This window comes from Plutella xylostella, chromosome 16, assembly GCF_932276165.1.
Source record: "Plutella xylostella chromosome 16, ilPluXylo3.1, whole genome shotgun sequence".
Taxonomy (NCBI): Eukaryota; Metazoa; Arthropoda; class Insecta; order Lepidoptera; family Plutellidae; genus Plutella; species Plutella xylostella.
In genome coordinates, this window is record NC_063996.1 from 5,083,577 (window position 1) to 5,103,756 (window position 20,180).

The window sequence follows — 20,180 nt, forward strand, 5'->3', positions numbered from 1 at the left end:
TCTTCATAATGGCCATAGATCATGACAATGTTGACATTCAAATACTACTTATCTATGTGTCTTGTTATTGTTCTATGGTCTTGTTCATAACGCCATCTTACATCTTTTTTGGTAATAAGAGTAATATAAAGAGATGGCGCTACCTTCTACTAAAAGTTCAGCCATTAAGGCACTGACCCCCCCCTGAGGGAGTTGATTTGAATGGAGTCGTGCTCTTGTTGTATTTTCTGACTTAATTTGTTTGTTATTGATATAAATCCTCATGTTTTCAAGTTGTATTAATGATTTATGGTAAACGAACCTATTTCACGAATGAGTTTACTTTTTGTGTCACCTTTTCCTTCTGGTTTTAACACTAGATATAATAGTAGTTAATTCTCTTTTTGACTCTTTGAATAGGTCGTCTGTGTTGTATATTTATATGGATGTAAAAATATTCAAGAAATATGTAGATAAGTAGGTAGCTATAGCCGAGACATAGACTCATATTTTAAGCTCTCTTAAACACTTGCCATTGCTGATATTACTATACTTATTGTACATAACTTTTAGCTTGCAAATAAAGCAAAACTTTAATAAAATCTGTTTTTTCCATTTTAAATATCTACCTAGTAACCTAAATAATATTTATAACCCTATATTTATCTACATTGGAGAAAAAATAAACGAACAAACTATGGACTCAGCGTACATATTTATTTATAAATAATAGATTTAACAAAAAATATTACTATACAACTTATGTAAAGTACTTATGTTGTACATACATGAACTTACTCATGACGTGTTTAGAAGGTAAGCAGACCATTGAACTAACTTCACATTTAGCTCGTGATCTAACGGGAGGAACTGTCTATTTCATTCTGCACTCAGAATACTTTTGGCCAGATATGTGTTCAAAGATATTCGCTTATCAGAGCAACAATCACAGTTGAACAGAAAATATATCCAAGTTTTTTCAGCCATTATTGGAATACCTAAAGTTCAGCAGGATACATCCTCAATAATCACCGTGAATACGCAAACACGACAACTAGGCCTTTTCTTAAAAACTACGCCTATCTATAAAATTCACATTACACTTAACAGCTAAGCTTAGAATTACGTTTTCTTGTCCTTTTTATAAATGTATTCCTTGATGTAGAAGTCGACGAAGAGATACAGGATGAAGATGTTGTGTGGCAGGAACAGGAAGGAGACCCACTTGGGGTATTCGCAGGACGGCTCGAATAGCACGTGGCCGAAGTGTAGGATGAGCAGCAGGAATTGGAGCTGGAATGAGAAGAAAACATAAATAAGAATAGGTAAATCAAATGTGAAAAAGTAGTATCCTAATATTATTGAATAACCATTATCGATGTAGGCACCCATTGTTACGGAATAATTTTTATTTACGGAGGAAAATATTTTGGTGGATTTCATGCTGGTTGGAAAACTTTACTTTGGACCCATCACCCCAACGGGAAAGTTGATTTAGTATGACTTTAGAAAGATAGATAGAATATTCTTTATTGGTACAAAAACAGAAAAGAAATTAACTACAAAACTTATAAGTAGGTAAGTATATTATCATACTTAGGTACAAAAATGGCGGTATTTTCGTTTTTTTCAAGGTAACCTTTATAACTACTACGCAGACAATAGGATGGGTAACGTAAGTACTCACAATCTGCAGCTGCGTGATGTACTTCTTCCACCACTGGCGCACCCAGGCGGGGCGCGCGGCCGCCACCAGGTAGTACGAGTACATGACGGCGTGCACGAACGAGTTGATGAAGCCCAGCATCACGCCGTGACCGCCTGCGATAGGGGAGAGGTTACGCTATAAAATTCAGCTGGCTTAACCTGCTATTATATTTCAAATGATTGATTGCCTTAACCTGAGTATAGTAAAGTGGGACTTATTCGAGCGACCCCGAAGACATCGGAAGACTTCTTATTACTAATGTTCGCTTGATTGAGCAACTTGCATGGCTACAGGACACGAGTCGCTCGACTTATGCCCTAGTGACTACTACTGACTACTATTCGTCAGTGGACTACCTACTAACATGTACCTACGTACAAACCCGTGTTTTATCTTTCTATTAATTTAAAGACTACCGATTCGCTTGAAGTCTACTTTTACAGATAACAGGAGCATGTCCACCAACCCGCACTAGGCCATCGTGGTGGAGTAGGCGTAAAACCCTGTAGCGACACATGTTATAGTCACGTTTTGCAATGTCAGCTTTCTAGTAACTTCCAGTAGCGATCAATGCGCGGACGCTAGTCGTCTCGCGCCCGTCACTTAGACAACATACTTGTAAAATGTAATTGGTAAAATCAGTAAATAGTTTGGCCTCAAGAAATCCTGCATTCGTCATTTACCACAACCCCGTAGTCACCCACATGTAACCCTAAAACCCTTCCTTTATTGGAAGGAGACGACCCGTGCCCCAGCAATGGGGACGTGATGATTCGTGCTGATGATGATGATGATGGTGATCGTAATGATGATGATGCATAGCATACCTGGAACATATTTGGTGCCGACGTAGCCCAGCAGGCACATGCCCATGTGGTGGTACACGTGCAGGAACGAGATGTGGGTAAACTTCTTGCGCAGCACGAAGAATACCTGCAGGGGAAATAGATTCAGTAAAATGCATCCACTATCCTCGGCCTTCCTCATCCATTCAGTACAACATGCATGTGCACATCATCAACGCAGCATCGCACGAGCGATGGTAGTATAGATCGATGCCATAGAGCAGTTTACATAATTCTATTATATACGAGTAGGTAGGTAGGTTATGCTGAAAATCACCCACGAGAAAAATAGAGGGATCCCATGGACAGCGTCATCATCACCGGAAGACCTAGACTTCGCGGACGACATCTGCCTACTGAGTAACACCCATGATGATATGCAGCGCAAAATATCAGTAGAAAAAAGACAGAAGAAATACGCGTGTGCAGCGATAACAACCCAACTAACATCGTAGCGTTAAAAAAACTCTCATATAACTTGTATAATGGTTCCATTCGAAAATTAAAGTGTTAAGACATAGCTGTATAAGAGTGTAGGAGAGTGCTCTAACTCACTTATAACCACGAAAGAGGCCCACGATTTTGAGAGTAAAGGCTTTAGAAAGTCTGTAAAACGGTGTCATTGAAGTGTTTAAGTTATAGAAAGCCTGTAGTACGGTGTCATTGAAGTGCTAAAGTTACTATTGAAGAGCGTTTAATCACTCTCAGCTAGAACTTTTACCGATATAGTTGTGGTTGTAGAATGGTTATTTGACTCCCTGACTCTTATTTGTTAGTTAAAAAAGGGTTAAGTGAGTATGTTACCGTTTTTCGAATACACTTTTACCATACAAGATGTATGTCTTTGAAAATAATAGTGTCAACAGCAATCATACGCGACAGTATTAGACTGACAGTATTGATTAATACTAAATAACAGTAAATATAATATTATATTAACTTGACTTAACATGTTTTGTGAATTGAAAATAATATGCCATTGTAATTTTACTGTAATGTATACCATATTTTCCACCTCAATTTTAATGCGCTCCGAATTTATTAAGGATTTCAAATGAAACATAAGTAAATATAAAATAGATGACTCAATTTTGTATTTTTTTGTATCCTTACTGTATGTCCATTAGTTTCATAAATCGATTGGCATGACTGGAATGACAAAATTCACATAAATAAGTAAGTAGGTATTTTAAAGCAAAATATTGTTTATCCCAGCAATTTATAGGTTAGGTCACCAATGCAAATGGCGAACTTACATTTAAGACATATAGACTCACCTAAGTCATCTATTACACTTTTTGAAATAGAACACCCTTAGCCAAGTTACAGTCTTAGTCGATCCGCACAGTCTTGCTTAACACCGTTACTTTTACAGTCTACTTGCCCAACGCAATAAGCGTAAGTTAAGTTAACCTTAAAGATTAAAACTGCATTGTTGAGTTTTCCAACACTGTAAGAATCTTGTCATACTGCACTCTTGACAAAATCTCTTTTATAACCAATTCCTACAGCCTAAAGTCAATATGACACCTAAAGATTTATATGAGTATTAAAGGAAACCACTTAACAACCATAAGTGTTAACAAGTGTCAGTGAGCACTCTTGTATAGCTTTAGGTTCTAGAAACAGTTTAAACCTATAACATCTTAATTATAATTGCTTTGACTAATACCATTTTAACACTTAAACCTGCTGTTAACACTAATTTCATTTTTTAACTCATCTTTATCGCTTTATGTTAGAACTGAGATAATTATAACACAGTTATACAGGTTAAAGTTATAAAAATAGCTGTAACTGAGGGTAAAATGTTTGTTGGGAACCCACCTCTCCTATTGGAAAACCACCGCATCACCCAGGCTACCGATTTCTGCTATCGTGGAAGCATCATCACCCCTCAGGGAGGAACAGAACGGGATGTCGAAAGTCGCATCAACAAAGCAAGGGGAGCCTTCTCGCAGCTAAAAAGCCTATGGAGGTCGTCCAACATATCTCGTACCACGAAAATCCGCATCTTCAACACAAATGTGAAGACTGTGCTCCTATACGGATGCGAGACGTGGAAGGTCACTAAGGGCATATCACACAAACTCCAGGTCTTCGCCAACAACTGTCTACGAACCATCATACGTAGACACTGGCCGGACACCATCACCAATGTCGAGCTATGGAAGGTAACAAACCAAAAGCCTATAGACATAGACATCCAAGAGCGGAAATGGCGATGGCTGGGCCACACACTGCGAAGACCTGATGACCATATCACGACAGTGGCCCTACAATGGAAACCCCAGGGCGGTTCAAGGCAACCCGGTCGACCAGCTCATACTTGGAAGCGGTCCATATACAGCGAGGCCCAAGAGAAAGGGAAGTCGTGGCCAGAGCTCAACTTGCTGGCCCACGACAGAGAAGGATGGAAGCGCCTGGTGTCAGCCCCAGACTCCTCGGAGGAGTAACGGGATTAAAGAAGAAGAAGAAGAGTAGGTAGGTAAGTAGTACGCTTCTTTTAAAATCAACTTGATCAAGTAGATAAGTACTGAAGTACTAACAGAAGGTTGGCTAACAACCAAATTCATTCTTTAGTTAACTAAAGCATAGATTAGATAATAGTTAACTGTGGTCTACCCAGGACATTGTCTGTGGTTTGCCATACCTAATGATAAGGCAATCCCCGCAGTGTTATTGTTATAAACAGATACGATGACCACATACTAAAATCTTATCAAATAGAAGTATGTAAGTACTTATTGTTGTGGTTATGTAAACATACATGGGCACACATATTTTAAGGTATTTGCAATGCCACGCCAAAATAAACTACACAATGTTTAGGGGCAAACATAGGTAATGTGTCTACCGAATGACTGCATGTTTACATGAGCTTAGTATTTGTACTTCTGTTCATCATCAGCTATATTCGGCTAAAACACGCACTTTGCTGGACATAAGCCACTACTATCACCACGTCTATTATTCGTATTAAAGCACATGGTATCAGGGTACTTTATTCAGATTCGAAGGAATAGGTACACTTTTAAAGACTGTATTATTTTTAGTTAGCCAATGAACAATGAAACAGGTACCTTTAGTATTTCCTCATCGAACAACTATGAGACGACTATTTTAAAATAAGACCAAACACACGGTCTTACCCTTACCATTAAAATTAGACAGACGAGACGTTAAGAATATTATCACACCCCCTTTAATTAAGAAGGATATATTGCTATGAAACATTGCAAACTCACGGTATCAATGAGATCGACCAGCTTGATCATGTAGTACATCCACACGTAGCCGACGACCTTCTTCTCGAGCGGCGTCGTGTCCCAGATGATCTTCTGACACCACACGCTGTAGGTTCCAGGGACGTAGAGGAGGGTGAGGCACTAAGGAGTAAACAGAAGTTTAGTTATAATGTCCTACAGCGGCCGCTAAATAATCTACTTAAGTAATTATATATATGTGGTCGAGTCACTAACTTGGGTAGATGTAGCAGCTAATGTACATTAATCTCTCCGCCAACAAACCATGTCATGTGTCTATAGTTTGGCGGATTTATACATATGTGTGTAACATGTTTGTATTTTAAATGAATAAATATATATAATAATAATAATAATAAGTCTTCCATAGTCCCAGTTACCCAGTCCATTTAGCACCCCACTCCATAACCCTGTATTAGTTTTCTCCATATCCTGCAATAGTCCTGCACTAGGGGGGGGTTAGGTAATAGTAATAGTAATATATTTATTGCAACTATGTAAGTTTTAAAAGGGTTTTCCTTGGGTTTACTTACTTCTATATTTTTCACAGGGAAAGTCGTCGGTTAGTGTCACATTTCATATAGATGTTGTCAAAAGGGCCTCTACATGTTGGCTTCGGCCCCATGCACGCCTTCCAAATGTCCGGGACCCCATGGTCCCGAGATGGAAAAACAACAACATAACAATAATAATAGGCGAATCTCGACTACAGCAGCCAATGTCTTTGAGAGGTTGAGAGCAGCCATCTGCGAGGGAGGAGGTTGTACTGCGAAATTAATTATATAGCGCAGTATACAAGAGCACTCTCTGTTGCATCACTCACCTAACCCAATGGGACGGATGACCCATTGACGACTGGATCTAGCACGGTGCATTCAAACAATTTTTCACGATCACGTGTCTGACACGGGAATCCGATAAAAGCGGAGAAAATATATACGAAATACACGTGTGAACAACGTGTGATTGCCCGTAATTTCTATTCATTAGGCAAAAATAAAAATAGCATTAGGTATTGGCGGTGGAAGTTGAACGCGTACTTAGTAGGTGTGCTTACTGCTTAGGTACTGTGGTGGAAAATCACGTCCATGTCGGGTTTCAAAACGATATCCTGCCATGAGGGCGTAGTGGTTCTAAGTTTGAAGTTAGGGTACCGGCTAGATCCCTGGTAGTATCTAGGTATTGTTACTTAAAACACACGGGCAGTATACCTAGGTACTTATAAAATAACCTTTCCTTATTTGCACCCAGAGACACCTTCAAATTTTTACTAAGTACCTGACTGAATTTGAGCCATGCATGTTGCATCCATAACCGGTCAATAAAAAACCACAACTAACCTCAAAAGCCAATAATCCTGACAGGAAGATCTGCACGATGTTGTACACGACTATCAGCTTCTTGAGCTCGAAGGGTTCCCGGTTCTTCATGAAGGCGGGTCCCCATTTCCTGACGAAGCGGTGGTAGCAGTACACGATGGCGATCATCGGCACCGGACTGGAGCAGAGGAAGAAGTTCCGCGTCCGAGGGTCTGGAGAAAACGTAAGAGGTCAACTTTGGGTCACTAATATCCTGATTACACCTACCGAGTAGAGTGACCGAGACAGCCCTCGGCCGAATACTCGGTAAATTTATTGCTAGCCGTTCATTGGTCGAGGATCGGCCGAGCGACGGTACTGTCTCGCCATTCTACTCGGTAAGTGTCACAAGGGTAATGTATAAGGATGCAGGCAACATCAGGTGTCAGTAAAGCTGCGGCAACATAAGAAAACTGTTTAACCCTGCTAGCAAGGTAAGGAGTCACTGAAATACTTATATTACAACTCCCAACACTGTCCGGCGAGCCCTGGCCAGACGGAAATTTAACTGGCTTATATTTTAAACACATCAAACGCTAGGCCCAAAGCTCTAGTTCCCAATGATAGAGTCTCTATTTCCTAGTTAGAGATTTAGTACATGGAAGTAGAAAAAAAGGAGTATAAAGATATTAAATAGGTGAACTATATCTGCAAAATGGCAGACGAGGACAGTAGAATTCTCAATGAACGAGCCGAAGACAGATGAATGTGCCTGACACACTGAAACATGAACAGGTCCTAGCTATATTTTAAGGGCTAGGTCTAGACATGTAGTATGTCTGCATATACGTGGCTAGGTACCTAGGTACTTAGTCCAATCTAATGCACTGCATTCCAACGTTCACGTGGCGACTGGTGATCGACTGTTTTAATGATAATTTATGAAAACTATTTTATTCAATACACAGTTAACTGAACTTTGACCCCAGAACATACGGACAAAGCATACACCGATATTGGACTGGATGCATTATTCATTATATTAACGCAATGAGAAAGCACTAAAGAAACTGATTCAAATGGTCATAATTGTTTTATATTCATAGAATATGTATTTATTAATAAATGTTTGTGTAAATTAATATTTAAAATATCGGTTTACATTCATAGGCAAAGTTAACGGACGTCACTTACAACTTGCATAGTTCATGTCCTTGCATAGACTACCTCAAGCACAAACAAACCGAGGGGCCGTAATTACTTGGCTATAGTCCACTGCAGGACATGGGCCTCCTCCAAGACTTGAGGATATTACGATTATCTCTTATAGGTATATAGATGGGTTGAATATATTATACGATACAAACATTTTACAGCCGAGACCCAAGATTCCCAAGAACAAAAACGTTACTTTAAATTACATAGATATTTGGATCAGACCTGAGACCCCCGGGCACAACAGTCAGTGATCTATTTTTTGTTTCAATTTGACCCATTGTCCAGTCTTTTAAAAGTTATTGACCGTAGTTGATTAATGCATATTAACATACTATATATATTTCTAGGTAGGTACATAGTGTAGCTTGTAGATGCAAACAAAACTAACTTATATACTTAGAATTACCTATTTCAATAACGGCTAGACTTAAAGGCTTTTGAAGAAGTGGTTAAGATTAAGAGGAGTCGGACGAGGAAATGAGAAGGACAATGTTAGGGTATGAAGATGAGCATGAGGATATTCTTGAAAAAGAAGATGTGAATGATGAGAAAAGAGATGCGGATGAGGAGGAGGAAGAATGGAGGAAATGTAAACTCTTGGAACAAGAAATGATTTTTTATAATATGCTTACGCGAGGGTTAGTATTAAAATTTCAAAGAGCATGCGCACCTAAAAGGAGGAGTGCCTATAAGAGATTGAAAGAGGAATTATTTAGTTTCATTCATAAGAAAACGATAGCGGATAAAAAATGCGGGACATCCATGTAATATTGGAAAAGGATTAGAGGAAATATCATATCAGTCTCGCTACTCGGCAAGAAGAAGATCAACCCTACTAGATGTTGGTAAGTAGGCCTCTTCCAAGGAGCGCCACTGCACTACTTCCTAAACTTCACACAACAATCTACTACTAATACTTGTCTAATTTCCTCGGTCCAGAAGGCTGGAGGTGGAGGGCATCCTAAACATAGAATTAATGTTATGGTACTTACGGTTATCAGTTCTTGTATCATTGCGATCTCATCGACCTAACCATAGCTAGAGGCAGCATCTCACAGTCGACTACTCCTCTCTCATCTCTAGTAGTCTCTACCTACCCTTACTGCCCTATTCATCTTTTCCACTCCCCAAATCTACCCATCTACCTCTATAACATGAGTAAATACTACCATCACGAAAATGGAGGAAATACATGCTGTTGCAATCCCAAAACAATATCTAATCCACAACACATCGTACGAGCTTGTGAATTTGTAGTTAACAACCCTTGGTTTAAGGTGGTTTAAGGATTCAAGCGTTTCTAACTCTAAGCCCCGGTCAACCGTTTCCCCAAAAGCTCTGCCGGTTCGTAGGGACCTCCTTAATTATTACAAGGCTGATTAATATATATTATATGTTATTCCCAATAACAAATTAATAATCTTAATATGTGTGTCATTAACATACCTGCTAAGTCTACATTGATGTATTGGTAGTAGTCATTCACGGTCTTCAAAAGCGACCCCATCTTGTTGCCTTTTCACCTGAAATGAAACATATTTCATGACGATCAGCTGTTCGCGATAATTTTACGTTAAAATAAAAACCACGAACAGTCAGTATATCGTGGGACGCCATCCATCACGCTGGATCGACGAACTTACAGGTAGACAAAAAAATGATAAATCAATAAGGAATTAGATAAATCAAACTTCCTAAGACTTCCGTAAACCACTCTGTCTGTGACTTTCATTGACTAGGTAGGTATATACTTGCAGGTATATAGGAACTCGTAGGTAATTTAAGTCTATGTATACGGATACCTACCTACTTACAAAATTGTATTTGTATTTTGTAAATTTCTTTATCTTTTGTTTTTTTACCGGAAGGTTGTCTGTAAGAGATCTATCCTCAACATCACCAAAGGTTAACTGTAAGTGAATGTTATTGGCATTAAGTTCACTTTTAAACTAATTTATTTTATGTGCAATAAAGAATTTAATCCCCTTATAATCCATATAGTTACATCGAGAAATTCGGACAGTAACAATTATTCATTCTGCTCACTTAATTCCAAGTAAGTAGGTAAAAGTACAGCAAAAACAAAACATAAACCAAACATCACCGAAAACACGCACTTATTAACACTAATTAAATCCACGGTCAACTGGAAAACTTTCGGAAAGTTTTAGCATAAAAGGAGTATAAAATGGCACCGACCAGGATTCGGTCCGCGCTTAGTCCAGCCCGCACCCTACGTCTTGCTCCACGCGGCTTCACTGTAAGATTAAAACTACTATTTTTCACGCCTTACGTAAAGCCACACTCAATGACTGCACGAATTAATTTAAATACAATAATCATCCTTTATTTCGTTACCAACTTTGCGGTTGCACGGGAATAAGGTAACTTTTACTTTGCCCCCCGAGCTCGCCTATAAAATGATTAGTTTTGAGACGTAGCTGAACGCGAGTCACATTTCGAGTTTATTGTACTTTGAAGTAATTTGTAAGTAAAATCAGGCAGACGAAAGCATGGTGTCACCTACATTATATATCGAACTCATAAATTAATTTAATTTAAATAACAGGTACCTAGTAAATAATTTGGGATGTGGCTGGCTGGGATTTTCAGAGATCATCACCAAACTAAGCATGATAAGAAGAATGAAGCTCGCATTAGACTTGACCCTACTCTATATTATCGACTATGAAACCGACGCGACGGACTACATCATGACTAAAAATAAGGGGATGTACATACATAGTTGTAGCAATAATTTGTCACGTACCTAATAGGAATGAGGGTGCTGAAAATCTTCACCATTCAAGTTGTTATAAGTTTCAAGATTCACTCAAATCTTGCACCATGTTACATGTCAGTGGTACCTGCACCTACTTAATAATTAAATGAATTCAAACAAAAGCATTAAACTTTACAAACTGGGAGCGTGCCTGTTGTCTAGTCGAAGGGTAATCGACCTCCGTATCAGGAACATTGACATTAGCACACTAAAAAAAACCTAAATAAATAAAATAGAATTAAACATAAGGTCTAACTAAACACATCAGGTGACTCTCAAGCGAGGCACCCGCTTTTCGTTTACATTCGTACCCACGTCTCGAGGTGGTCGTATCGCCGTTTTTGAATGAGTACAATGCACTAGCAAACACATCTAGAATCTGTGCTGAACTTGTGCAGGTTTCCTCACGACGTTTTTGTCCACCATATGAGTACGTGGTATAATTGTACGTACATTTCGTATTTGTAAAGAGAAAGATTCATTGGACATGCCAGGATTCGAACTCGCGGCTTCATGAATGAGAGCCGCGACCTTATCGGTTACACTACCACGAGTATCCTGTAACTATTTTTAATTTTGAGTTCTGGACTTTCTATCACCTTTTTCTGTAAGAGTATAATATATTTTTTTAGTTATTGTAGTGATGAGTTAAAGTTTTAGTGAGCTACTTCTTCGCATTCTGTATGATACAGCCGACTCCGCGTTGCTATATGATTTAGGATGTTCGTCATTTGTCAGCTTATAGAAATTCAGGAAGACGCCTGGGACACCCTCCAGCACGCTAAGCCACTGAAATCAGTCGATTATGTTGAATAGTGGAAATAATTAGGAAGTAATCATGAATTAATTTTTCTATGAAAGGTTAGTGGGTCTCTCTACTCATAGAGAAAATAAACTACGATATTTATTTATTTATTTATTATAAAAACAATAATGCTTAACAGCTATGGCCAACACGCAATTATTGCTAGGTAGTACAAAAAATATATATATACAAAAAAAAAATATGTACAAAATAGAATTTAGCATTCACAACAAATACAATCAAAATTATACAAAATCAAACATAAAATACAACAACATTTAAAAACAAACAGAATTAAGATTTAAATAAATTGAGATCCTTTTTTAAACAATAAATAACATATATCTAGGAACTAAGTACCACTTTACATAGCCTAATAAGACAAGGTAATGTAGTGTGATATATGTCGGCATCCTGACATCGCTCTAAAAAGTTATTAATATAACAAATAGCCCTAACAGTGGGATCTCTATCTATATCTCTACTTAGGTCGTACTACGATATCTCTACTTATGTCGTTATTGTTTAATCCGTTATAAAAGCACAATAAATAAATAAACAAATAGGTAAGTAAATGAGATTACTTTTTCCGGTCTATTTAATTATTGATGCAATTAGGCCTCTTCGCCTAGTTGTAACTATGACATGTAGGTTTACTCTACTACCTACATTATAAATATGTATCTAGGTACCCGCATATACTTTAGGTATCTATGTACTTATAAGTTTATTTTCACATGCTATTATTGATTTTATAAGCTCGAGCAGATTTGGTGCGGTTTTGGCCGTATTGCTATGAGACAAAAATTTTGGTCGTGGGCTCTCGTACTATAGTGAAAGACTCTTCCTGTGGCGAACATCATGTGATATTGACAAATTATAAATCCCAAAATACTCATGTATCAGGTCGAAATTGAAATGAAATCATGCCCATCAGGATGTTTATTTTTTTGTAGTACATTAATTCCAAGTCCAAAGTAAAAGGAAGGACGCTTCTGACGTAAAAGAGCTCGTCTCGCTCGCCTCGAACAGGGAAAGGTCTCTATATCTGATAATTTCGTGCCCATAGAACAACGCGGACTTGGGGTAGTGCCCGACACTCTTCTAGAAAGGAAAACAAAACAGACGACGCAGGTGTAATGCCTGAGATGATGCCAAGTGAATGAGAGTTCTTGTGGGTAGTACCCACTGGGTGCTTACTTTTTTTGTAGGTACTTACAAAATGTAAGTAGTACAACGCGAGATATAAATATGTGTCTTGTTTCGTCATGTATGGTCAGCAAAAGAGATGTGTTACCTCAACGCAAACGACTCACCTACTGCCTACTGGCTCTCGGAATAATAGTTCTCTCGCGTTTAATCTGTTCCATGGATGTGACAGCTCTGATTGAACAAAATGATAATAATAATCCAACCTATAAATCCAAATATTTTTATAACATTTTACAACTGAGCAACACAACAAAACAAACCAAAAGCTATGATAATACGGCAAGCCCGACCCGTCTTTAATCGTGCATCCCTCAACGCCAGACAGAACTCAAGAGGTTTAATTCTCTCATACAAAGTGATCGGGGAGCGGGCGCAGGGGACCGAAGACCCGCCCATCATGATATTCCACGCGCTGCTGGGCCACAAGAAGACCTGGGAGCCGATAGCCAAGACCTTCAACACGATGACGTCACGAGCCGTGGTGGTGGTCGACCTCAGGAACCATGGGGAAAGTCCGCATACTAATACGCATAGGTTTGTAGTTGGATGTAAATATGAAGATCTATTTTGACATTATTCTAGGAGTGTCAATTCCTGCACCTGGCTCATTATAATCGATTTTTGTGCATAGGTACTAGTTGGTCTACGTTGTTAAGATTTTCACTACGATGATCCATTCTAGCAGATCGATGGGCTCAAACACCTATAAAAAAAGGAACTTTTTACTGTTATCCGAAGAAAACTCTAGAGTGGCACTTACAGATGAATAACAGTACCTACAATATACAGTTATACACCTAGCTACTAATAATAATTACAGATACCCTGATTTGTCTGAAGACATCGCCAGACTGTGTGACAAGCTGGGCATCCCGCAAGCCACCATGGTTGGCCACGGCATCGGAGGCAGGGCAGCCATGTACCTGGCCCTCACTGAGGTTAGCCCTCCAGACTGTGGTAGGTTAGCCCTCCAGACTGTGGTACGTAGGTACTCTTATATAGGCACACTTACCTATGAATACGGGATAATATTTCAAGCAAATGTAGAGGCCACTAACAACCCCGTAGATAGATAGATAAAACGTTTATTTGTAGACGATGGAGGTCGAGTAAGAAAGGCCGATGAAACGGTTTTATGATGTTGCTACTTATGTGAGAAACTTATTTCCAGCAGTGGGCGATGATTTGGCTGAGGATGATTATAAAATTCCTCCGTAAGTAAGTATATAAAATACCCACCACGACATAGGATTAGTAGGTATTATGATTTATGATTATATAAAAAAATATTTAGACTAAAGATTATGAAAATTACTAAAAATATAGGTTGCAGTGTTTGGTAAAAATTAAAAGGTGGTATAACAAGGCCTACCACACTAGTCTAGGCCTGTGTCGTGGACAGCCAGTAGACAGTTTTTAGGGTTCCGTAGCCAAAATGGCAAAAACGGAACCCTTATAGTTTCGTCATGTCCGTCTGTCCGTCTGTCCGTCTGTCACAGCCGATTTACTCGGAAACTATAAGTACTACAGTGATGAGATTTGATGGGAATATGTGTTGTATGAACCGCTACAAAAATATGACACTAAATAGTAAAAAAAAGAATTGGGGGTGGGGCCCCCCATACATGTAACTGAGGGATGAAATTTTTTTTTTCGATGTACATACCCGTGTGGGGTATCAATGGAAAGGTCTTTTAAAATGATATAAAGTTTTCTAAAAAACATTTTTCTTAAAGTGAACGGTTTTTGAGATATCAGCTCTCAAAGTCGTAAAAAGTATGTCCCCCCCCCTCTATTTTTATAACTACGGGGTATAAAATTCTAAAAAAAATAGAGGTGATGCATGCTAATTAACTCTTTCAACGATTTTTGGTTTGATCAAAGTATCTCTTATAGTTTTTGAGATAGGTTGATTTAACTGTAATATTATATTTGCTGCTACGGAACCCTTTGTGCGCGAGCCCGACTCGCACTTGGCCGGTTTTTAACTATTTGTTTAAATATGAGACAGGTGGCGTTGTTTAACAATTTAAAATTAATAATATGTTTCTATAGTGTACCTAAGTCGTTTATTTTCAGCCAGAAAGGGTAAAAAGTCTGCTGGTGATAGACGTATCCCCAATATCGTCTCCTTCGCCGGAATTGTATCTCACGATCATTGAAGCCATGAGGAATTTTTCCTTGAAGCCCTACAAAAATCCCCTGCAGGCCCAAGATGCCTTCAAGAAGGAACTAAGACCTCTAATACCAGATGAATACGTTCTAAACATAGTTGTTTCTAACATCGCTGTGAAAAATTCGGTGTTAACTTGGACCTGCAACCTGGAAGTCCTGAAAAAGGAATTTCAACACATTAAAGTGTTCCCTAAATTAAAGAACAAACAGTACTTTGGACCGACTCTTTTCCTTGGAGGACAACTATCGGATTTTCTACCGTAAGTGTTCCATCATTCAACGCATAAGCGTCACCTTTATTTTTGCGTTAGTTTTATTTATAATGATCTAGATTATACATACAATAATATTATAGTCCCATGACGTAAATCAATGCAGTTCGCTTCAGTTAATCATTTTTAATTGGATATGTAACCAACCACGGATAAACATCAGTCTGTCTGCTTTTATTTGTTGCTGTTAGTTTGAAATGTACTTAAGTACCCATTTAGAACGTAGGTAATCATTGAATTCTATTCCTATAGGGTTACCTACCCATAGTTATATTAAGTACCTTCATGGAAGTTCCTTCTAATAAATAACTTATGTACTTAAAGCAAAGATCATTTAATAAAATACGAGTAGTAATAAAGCTGATATCCAAAAAAAAACTTAAATGTGTAAAACACAATGATAATAAGATAAAGTAAGCTTAAGGGTGATAGTTATCAACAACTCACCATTATCATCAACAACGGCCAACACAAGCGCTCTGCTAAGGAGAGGCGCCAAAAAAAATCTCACAGAAAACCGCTCAAACGTCCTGAACAAGCCTGATCCCTCAAGGTCCGTATCGTCTGCGCGTGTCTCCGCGTGTGGCGAAGCTGTCCCCATATTGCGCTACCAGGCTGCCACCGCGCGAGCCAATGTTCGATGGTTTACCGCGCGCAGTCGATAAGCCGTTTGAAAACAATTCCCTTTATTGTGTTCCAGGCCCGACGACCTGACCGGCATCAGGGGGTACTTCCCGGCGGTGGTGGTGCGGTTCGTGCGGAAGACCTGCCACAACCCTCACCTGGAGGACCCCAAGGGGTTCTTCGAGGCGTCAATCAAGTTTCTGAAGCTCAACAATAAACATCATCAAGTTTCGTAGGCGTTTTTTTGTCTATAAATCCCACCGTTTCAAAAGCGTAGCGGTCCCCTCGCTGGAGGGATGACCAGACACGCAGAAGGTTCTGTGGCTGAATGAGGAAGGCCGAGGACAGAGTGTTATGCAGTAGACGAATATGGGCTGATGATGATGATGATGAACATAACGTTATCAGATTCGAAGTCTGTGTACAACTGTACAGCAACAAGCCCACCCATAGCTGGCCTCGCTTGCGAGTTGCGCTTGCTACAACTCTTTAATAGTCACAAATTCTGGACTAGCTAGGCTTATGCCCAACACAACAGTGCGTGTGCAATAAGGGAGTATTATTGTAACTATCATCTAGGTAAGTACCAAAGTTACTGGTGGTTTGTGAATGTTTCAGAAACTCTAAAGAAAGGTTGCACTTGCATCATGAGAACCAAGCAACAGCAAGTCCACATTGTTGTGGTTTAAGAATCACGAATTTGGTGTTTTCATTCATAGTAAGTAACCTTGGTAGCAATAGCAATAGGAAATATTGTTTTGTAATTTTCTTGCGTAACTACATAATAGGGCACCCTGGTGCCCTAAATTGGATGTACTAGACCTACTCTCTATACTAGTACATACCTACTAAGCTTACATTTTTTATACTTGAAGATTCTGGTGTCTTTCTAGCAGTAGGTAAGTAAAGAGTAGTAGAGATAGAGACTATAATATGGAGGATGTATATGTTGGAATGCTGGTTCCAGGGGACTGTCGGCCTCTCCTGAAAGACATCGAGCTTGTAGGTGAAGACCAAAATAAGTAATTGGCCTGCCTGAGTATAGATAGTTAGATAGATATACAGTTCTCCCATATTAATAATGCGCATGCAAATCTTCGCAAACTGTCGTATTCCCGGAAACACCCGAATCATTGAATCGTACAAAGCACTTGCATTTTGATCCTTGTTCGAAAGAAATAGTAGTCAATATCATGTGACACATAATCGAAAACAATTTGGGCGGTCGGTGGCTGTCACCGATCAGTCAAGGGTCTCAAGGTCAAGATCAATATTACTTTTGTGGAATTATAAAGAGCTGCAATTACACATCGTTCTTGTTATTTTTTTCAAATGTGAATTTAATTTCAACTTTAATTATTTTTGACGATGCCATATTATGAGGCACATTTAAGAATAAAATATTCGTCACATTGATAGACTTCACTTTGCCAATAAAGCCACACCCAAAAGACCAAGTTTGTAATTGTAATATTATCAGCGCTGTAAATACTTTTGAACTGAGATTTTAATGTAAACATTTTTATTAATGTGAAATAATCAGTGCTGTAAATACTTTTGAACTGAGATTTCAATTTTTTTATACAGGGTGTTGCAAAATTGGTATACTAAGCCGAAACCTACATGTGCAGCATGGTATATCTAAGCCCAAAACTGAAATCAGAATTTGGAAATTCGCGAAAAAAAAAATTAATTTTCCATAGTAAAAAGTTACGTGACCAACAAAGTTTCTATGGAAAGAGAAATATTTTTTTCGCGAATTTTCAAATTCTGATTTCAGTTTTGGGCTTAGATATACCATGCTGCACATGTAGGTTTCGGCTTAGTATTCCCTTTTTTGCAACACCCTGTATAAACCTGTGTTTGAAATCCATTTCTCCTTATAATATAAACCTTGTGTTATTCAAACCTTCTTTAATATTATATGTAAATTTTAATATTATGGAATATTATGAATTATCGAATCAAATTTCGTTACTGATAAATCAATTATCTCTTTTAGCACCAATTACATAATTCTACTAAAATTTCATGAAGAAAATGCACTTAACCACTCTAAATACATAATAGTTTTCTAACGCTCGGGAATACGACCGTTGCCGAACAATGACGAAGATTTCTATGTGCATTATCAATTTTGGGGAACTGTACCTACCTACTAACTAAGTATAAGTATAAGATACGGAGACAATAGAAAGGGTAGTAGACGTGGATGGCGAATGGTTACATAACTGATTGATAATGCACTGCACTGCAGTGCCAGTGGGGTGCGATTTGTAAATCGACGATGAATAAAATATTGTCTTGAGATTCCGTCTATAATTAGTCCTTGTTCTGAGGCCCACATATTGACAAGGCCATAAAGTCAGATGACTGTCAATGCCAAAATTGACATTGACAAATCAAACCAAAACATAACCTCAACTTTTTCCAAATTGCAAATACAAAAACAAACAAAATGTTATCCCGTGTATTCCACGCCAGAAATGTGTTCAACTGTTACAAATTAAGCCCAAAACCCTTTCCAATAACACCAAGTAGGACCACGGCATGTGTGGCAAACGAAGCAGAAACAGTTGAATTAGCTTACGCTTCTTACGAGAGCACTTCAGACGTGGAGAACCCTGCGACGCCTCCGCTGATCATCCTGCACGGGCTACTGGGGTCGAAGAACAACTGGAACTCTATGAGCAAAGCTATACATAAGAAGACTGGCAGGAAGGTGATCAGTGTGGACGCGCGGAACCACGGCGACAGTCGGCACTCCAGCCAGCACACCTACATCCACATGGCCCACGACGTCATGTCGCTGCTGCAGAAGCTGGAGCTGAACAAGGTGTCGGTGCTGGGCCACAGCATGGGCGGCCGCACGGCCATGGTGCTCTCATTACTATGTGTAAGCAGCTTATAAACTACTTTTATATAGTTTTTACATATTATGTAAGGGAATGCAACTATACCCTTTATATTACACAGCTAACTATAAAACCTTATTATTTATCTTGATTTTCTTCTAACTTGGGTTTCTTATTTGTTGCAGTCTGATTTGATATCCAGCTTGGTTGTAGTGGACATTTCACCAATCAAGACAAGTCCACAAATTTACTCTATGGGCAATTTATTTGATGCATTACAGACCGTAAGTATCAGGCCCGGCATACCCATGTCCAAAGCAAGAAAACTAGCAGATGAACAACTGAAGCCTACTATATCAGACTTGAACTTAAGAAACTTCTTAATAACCAACTTGATTCAAACAAACACGGGGGCTTTTACTTGGAGAGTTAACATTCCAGCTTTGAAGGAAAACTTTCAGTCACACATAGCAAGTTTCCCTTCCAATTTGAAGGGCTTGCAATTCAGTGGCCCTTCACTATTCATTGGAGGATCACAATCTGATTACATTGGGTAAGAAATTCATACTTTTTAGTCAAAGTTAAGACCCATTTTATCACCAAAGTACCCACAGTAGCCTTAAATAAAATACCTACAATTTTTAGTGGCCTCCATTGTGCCTGGTTATCACCATTAGATAGGCACATCTAATCTCATTCTGATTATTATGCATTATTAATATTTGACTGTATTTCCAGGAAAGATGAATTAAAAGACATCCAGGAGATCTTCCCGATGGCGGACCTGGTGTTCATCGAGGGTGCCGGCCACTGGGTGCACAGCCAGAAGCCAGAGCAGTTCCTCGATGTTGTGTGCAAATTCTTACAAGAAAAGTAAAGGGACTCAAAAAAGTGTAATGGACAATTTCGCGCGACCTGCTAAATTTTAGATTGAAATTATTATGTATAGGTATTTATTAGAATTTAAATAGCTCATAATTTAATAGTCAAAGTTTGTGATAATATCCTATTAATTAAATCTATTGATTTTTTGTTACATAAAACTTATTTTATTTCACTTCAGCTACTCTTTATCTTAGTAAAAGATTACATAGAAGGGAACTGAATAGGTTCCCAAGTATTCCCAACAATCCCAACCACA

At 38.7% G+C, this 20,180-nt stretch overlaps 3 protein-coding genes across 5 annotated transcripts; 2 read left to right on the top strand and 1 right to left on the bottom strand.

Annotated features, from left to right (window-relative positions):
* Positions 1-679: 679 nt before the first annotated feature.
* LOC105386866 (elongation of very long chain fatty acids protein) lies at positions 680-10,666 on the bottom strand. 3 transcript variants are annotated; one of them, XM_011557516.3, is made up of 7 exons: positions 10,514-10,666; positions 9,761-9,837; positions 7,139-7,329; positions 5,781-5,921; positions 2,515-2,620; positions 1,667-1,800; positions 680-1,272 (listed from the first exon to the last, which is right to left on the bottom strand). In XM_011557516.3, the coding sequence occupies exons 2-7, from the start codon at positions 9,819-9,821 to the stop codon at positions 1,102-1,104; spliced, it is 804 nt and encodes a 267-aa protein (XP_011555818.3). In that variant the 5' UTR covers positions 9,822-9,837; positions 10,514-10,666; the 3' UTR covers positions 680-1,101. The 3 variants fall into 3 exon arrangements, with proteins under 3 accessions (XP_011555818.3, XP_037974680.2, XP_048482460.1); XM_038118752.2 differs by lacking the exon at positions 10,514-10,666 and adding an exon at positions 10,432-10,450; XM_048626503.1 differs by lacking the exon at positions 10,514-10,666 and adding an exon at positions 10,361-10,379.
* A 2,608-nt stretch (positions 10,667-13,274) lies between these two features.
* Positions 13,275-16,420, top strand: LOC105386907 (protein ABHD11). Its single transcript, XM_011557556.3, has 4 exons — positions 13,275-13,647; positions 13,934-14,051; positions 15,193-15,548; positions 16,261-16,420. Exons 1-4 carry the CDS (start codon positions 13,382-13,384, stop codon positions 16,418-16,420), a joined length of 900 nt encoding a protein of 299 aa, XP_011555858.3. The 5' UTR covers positions 13,275-13,381.
* Positions 16,421-18,597: 2,177 nt separating this feature from the next.
* On the top strand, positions 18,598-20,082 carry LOC105386867 (protein ABHD11). The gene is made up of 3 exons (XM_011557517.3): positions 18,598-19,080; positions 19,225-19,592; positions 19,778-20,082. Exons 1-3 carry the CDS (start codon positions 18,643-18,645, stop codon positions 19,914-19,916), a joined length of 945 nt encoding a protein of 314 aa, XP_011555819.3. The 5' UTR covers positions 18,598-18,642; the 3' UTR covers positions 19,917-20,082.
* Positions 20,083-20,180: the final 98 nt, after the last annotated feature.

Coding starts and splice junctions, on each gene's coding strand:
- LOC105386907 (XM_011557556.3), top strand. CDS start 13,382: ATGATAATACGGCAAGCCCGACCCGTCTTTAATCGTGCATCCCTCAAC. Junction 14,052..15,192: donor TGTACCTGGCCCTCACTGAG/GTTAGCCCTCCA, acceptor GTTTATTTTCAG/CCAGAAAGGGTAAAAAGTCT. Junction 15,549..16,260: donor CAACTATCGGATTTTCTACC/GTAAGTGTTCCA, acceptor ATTGTGTTCCAG/GCCCGACGACCTGACCGGCA.
- LOC105386867 (XM_011557517.3), top strand. CDS start 18,643: ATGTTATCCCGTGTATTCCACGCCAGAAATGTGTTCAACTGTTACAAA. Junction 19,081..19,224: donor TGGTGCTCTCATTACTATGT/GTAAGCAGCTTA, acceptor TATTTGTTGCAG/TCTGATTTGATATCCAGCTT. Junction 19,593..19,777: donor TCACAATCTGATTACATTGG/GTAAGAAATTCA, acceptor CTGTATTTCCAG/GAAAGATGAATTAAAAGACA.
- LOC105386866 (XM_011557516.3), bottom strand. CDS start 9,821: ATGGGGTCGCTTTTGAAGACCGTGAATGACTACTACCAATACATCAAT. Junction 2,621..5,780: donor TGGTCGATCTCATTGATACC/GTGAGTTTGCAA, acceptor TTTCCCCTGCAG/GTATTCTTCGTGCTGCGCAA. Junction 1,273..1,666: donor ACATCACGCAGCTGCAGATT/GTGAGTACTTAC, acceptor TTCTCATTCCAG/CTCCAATTCCTGCTGCTCAT.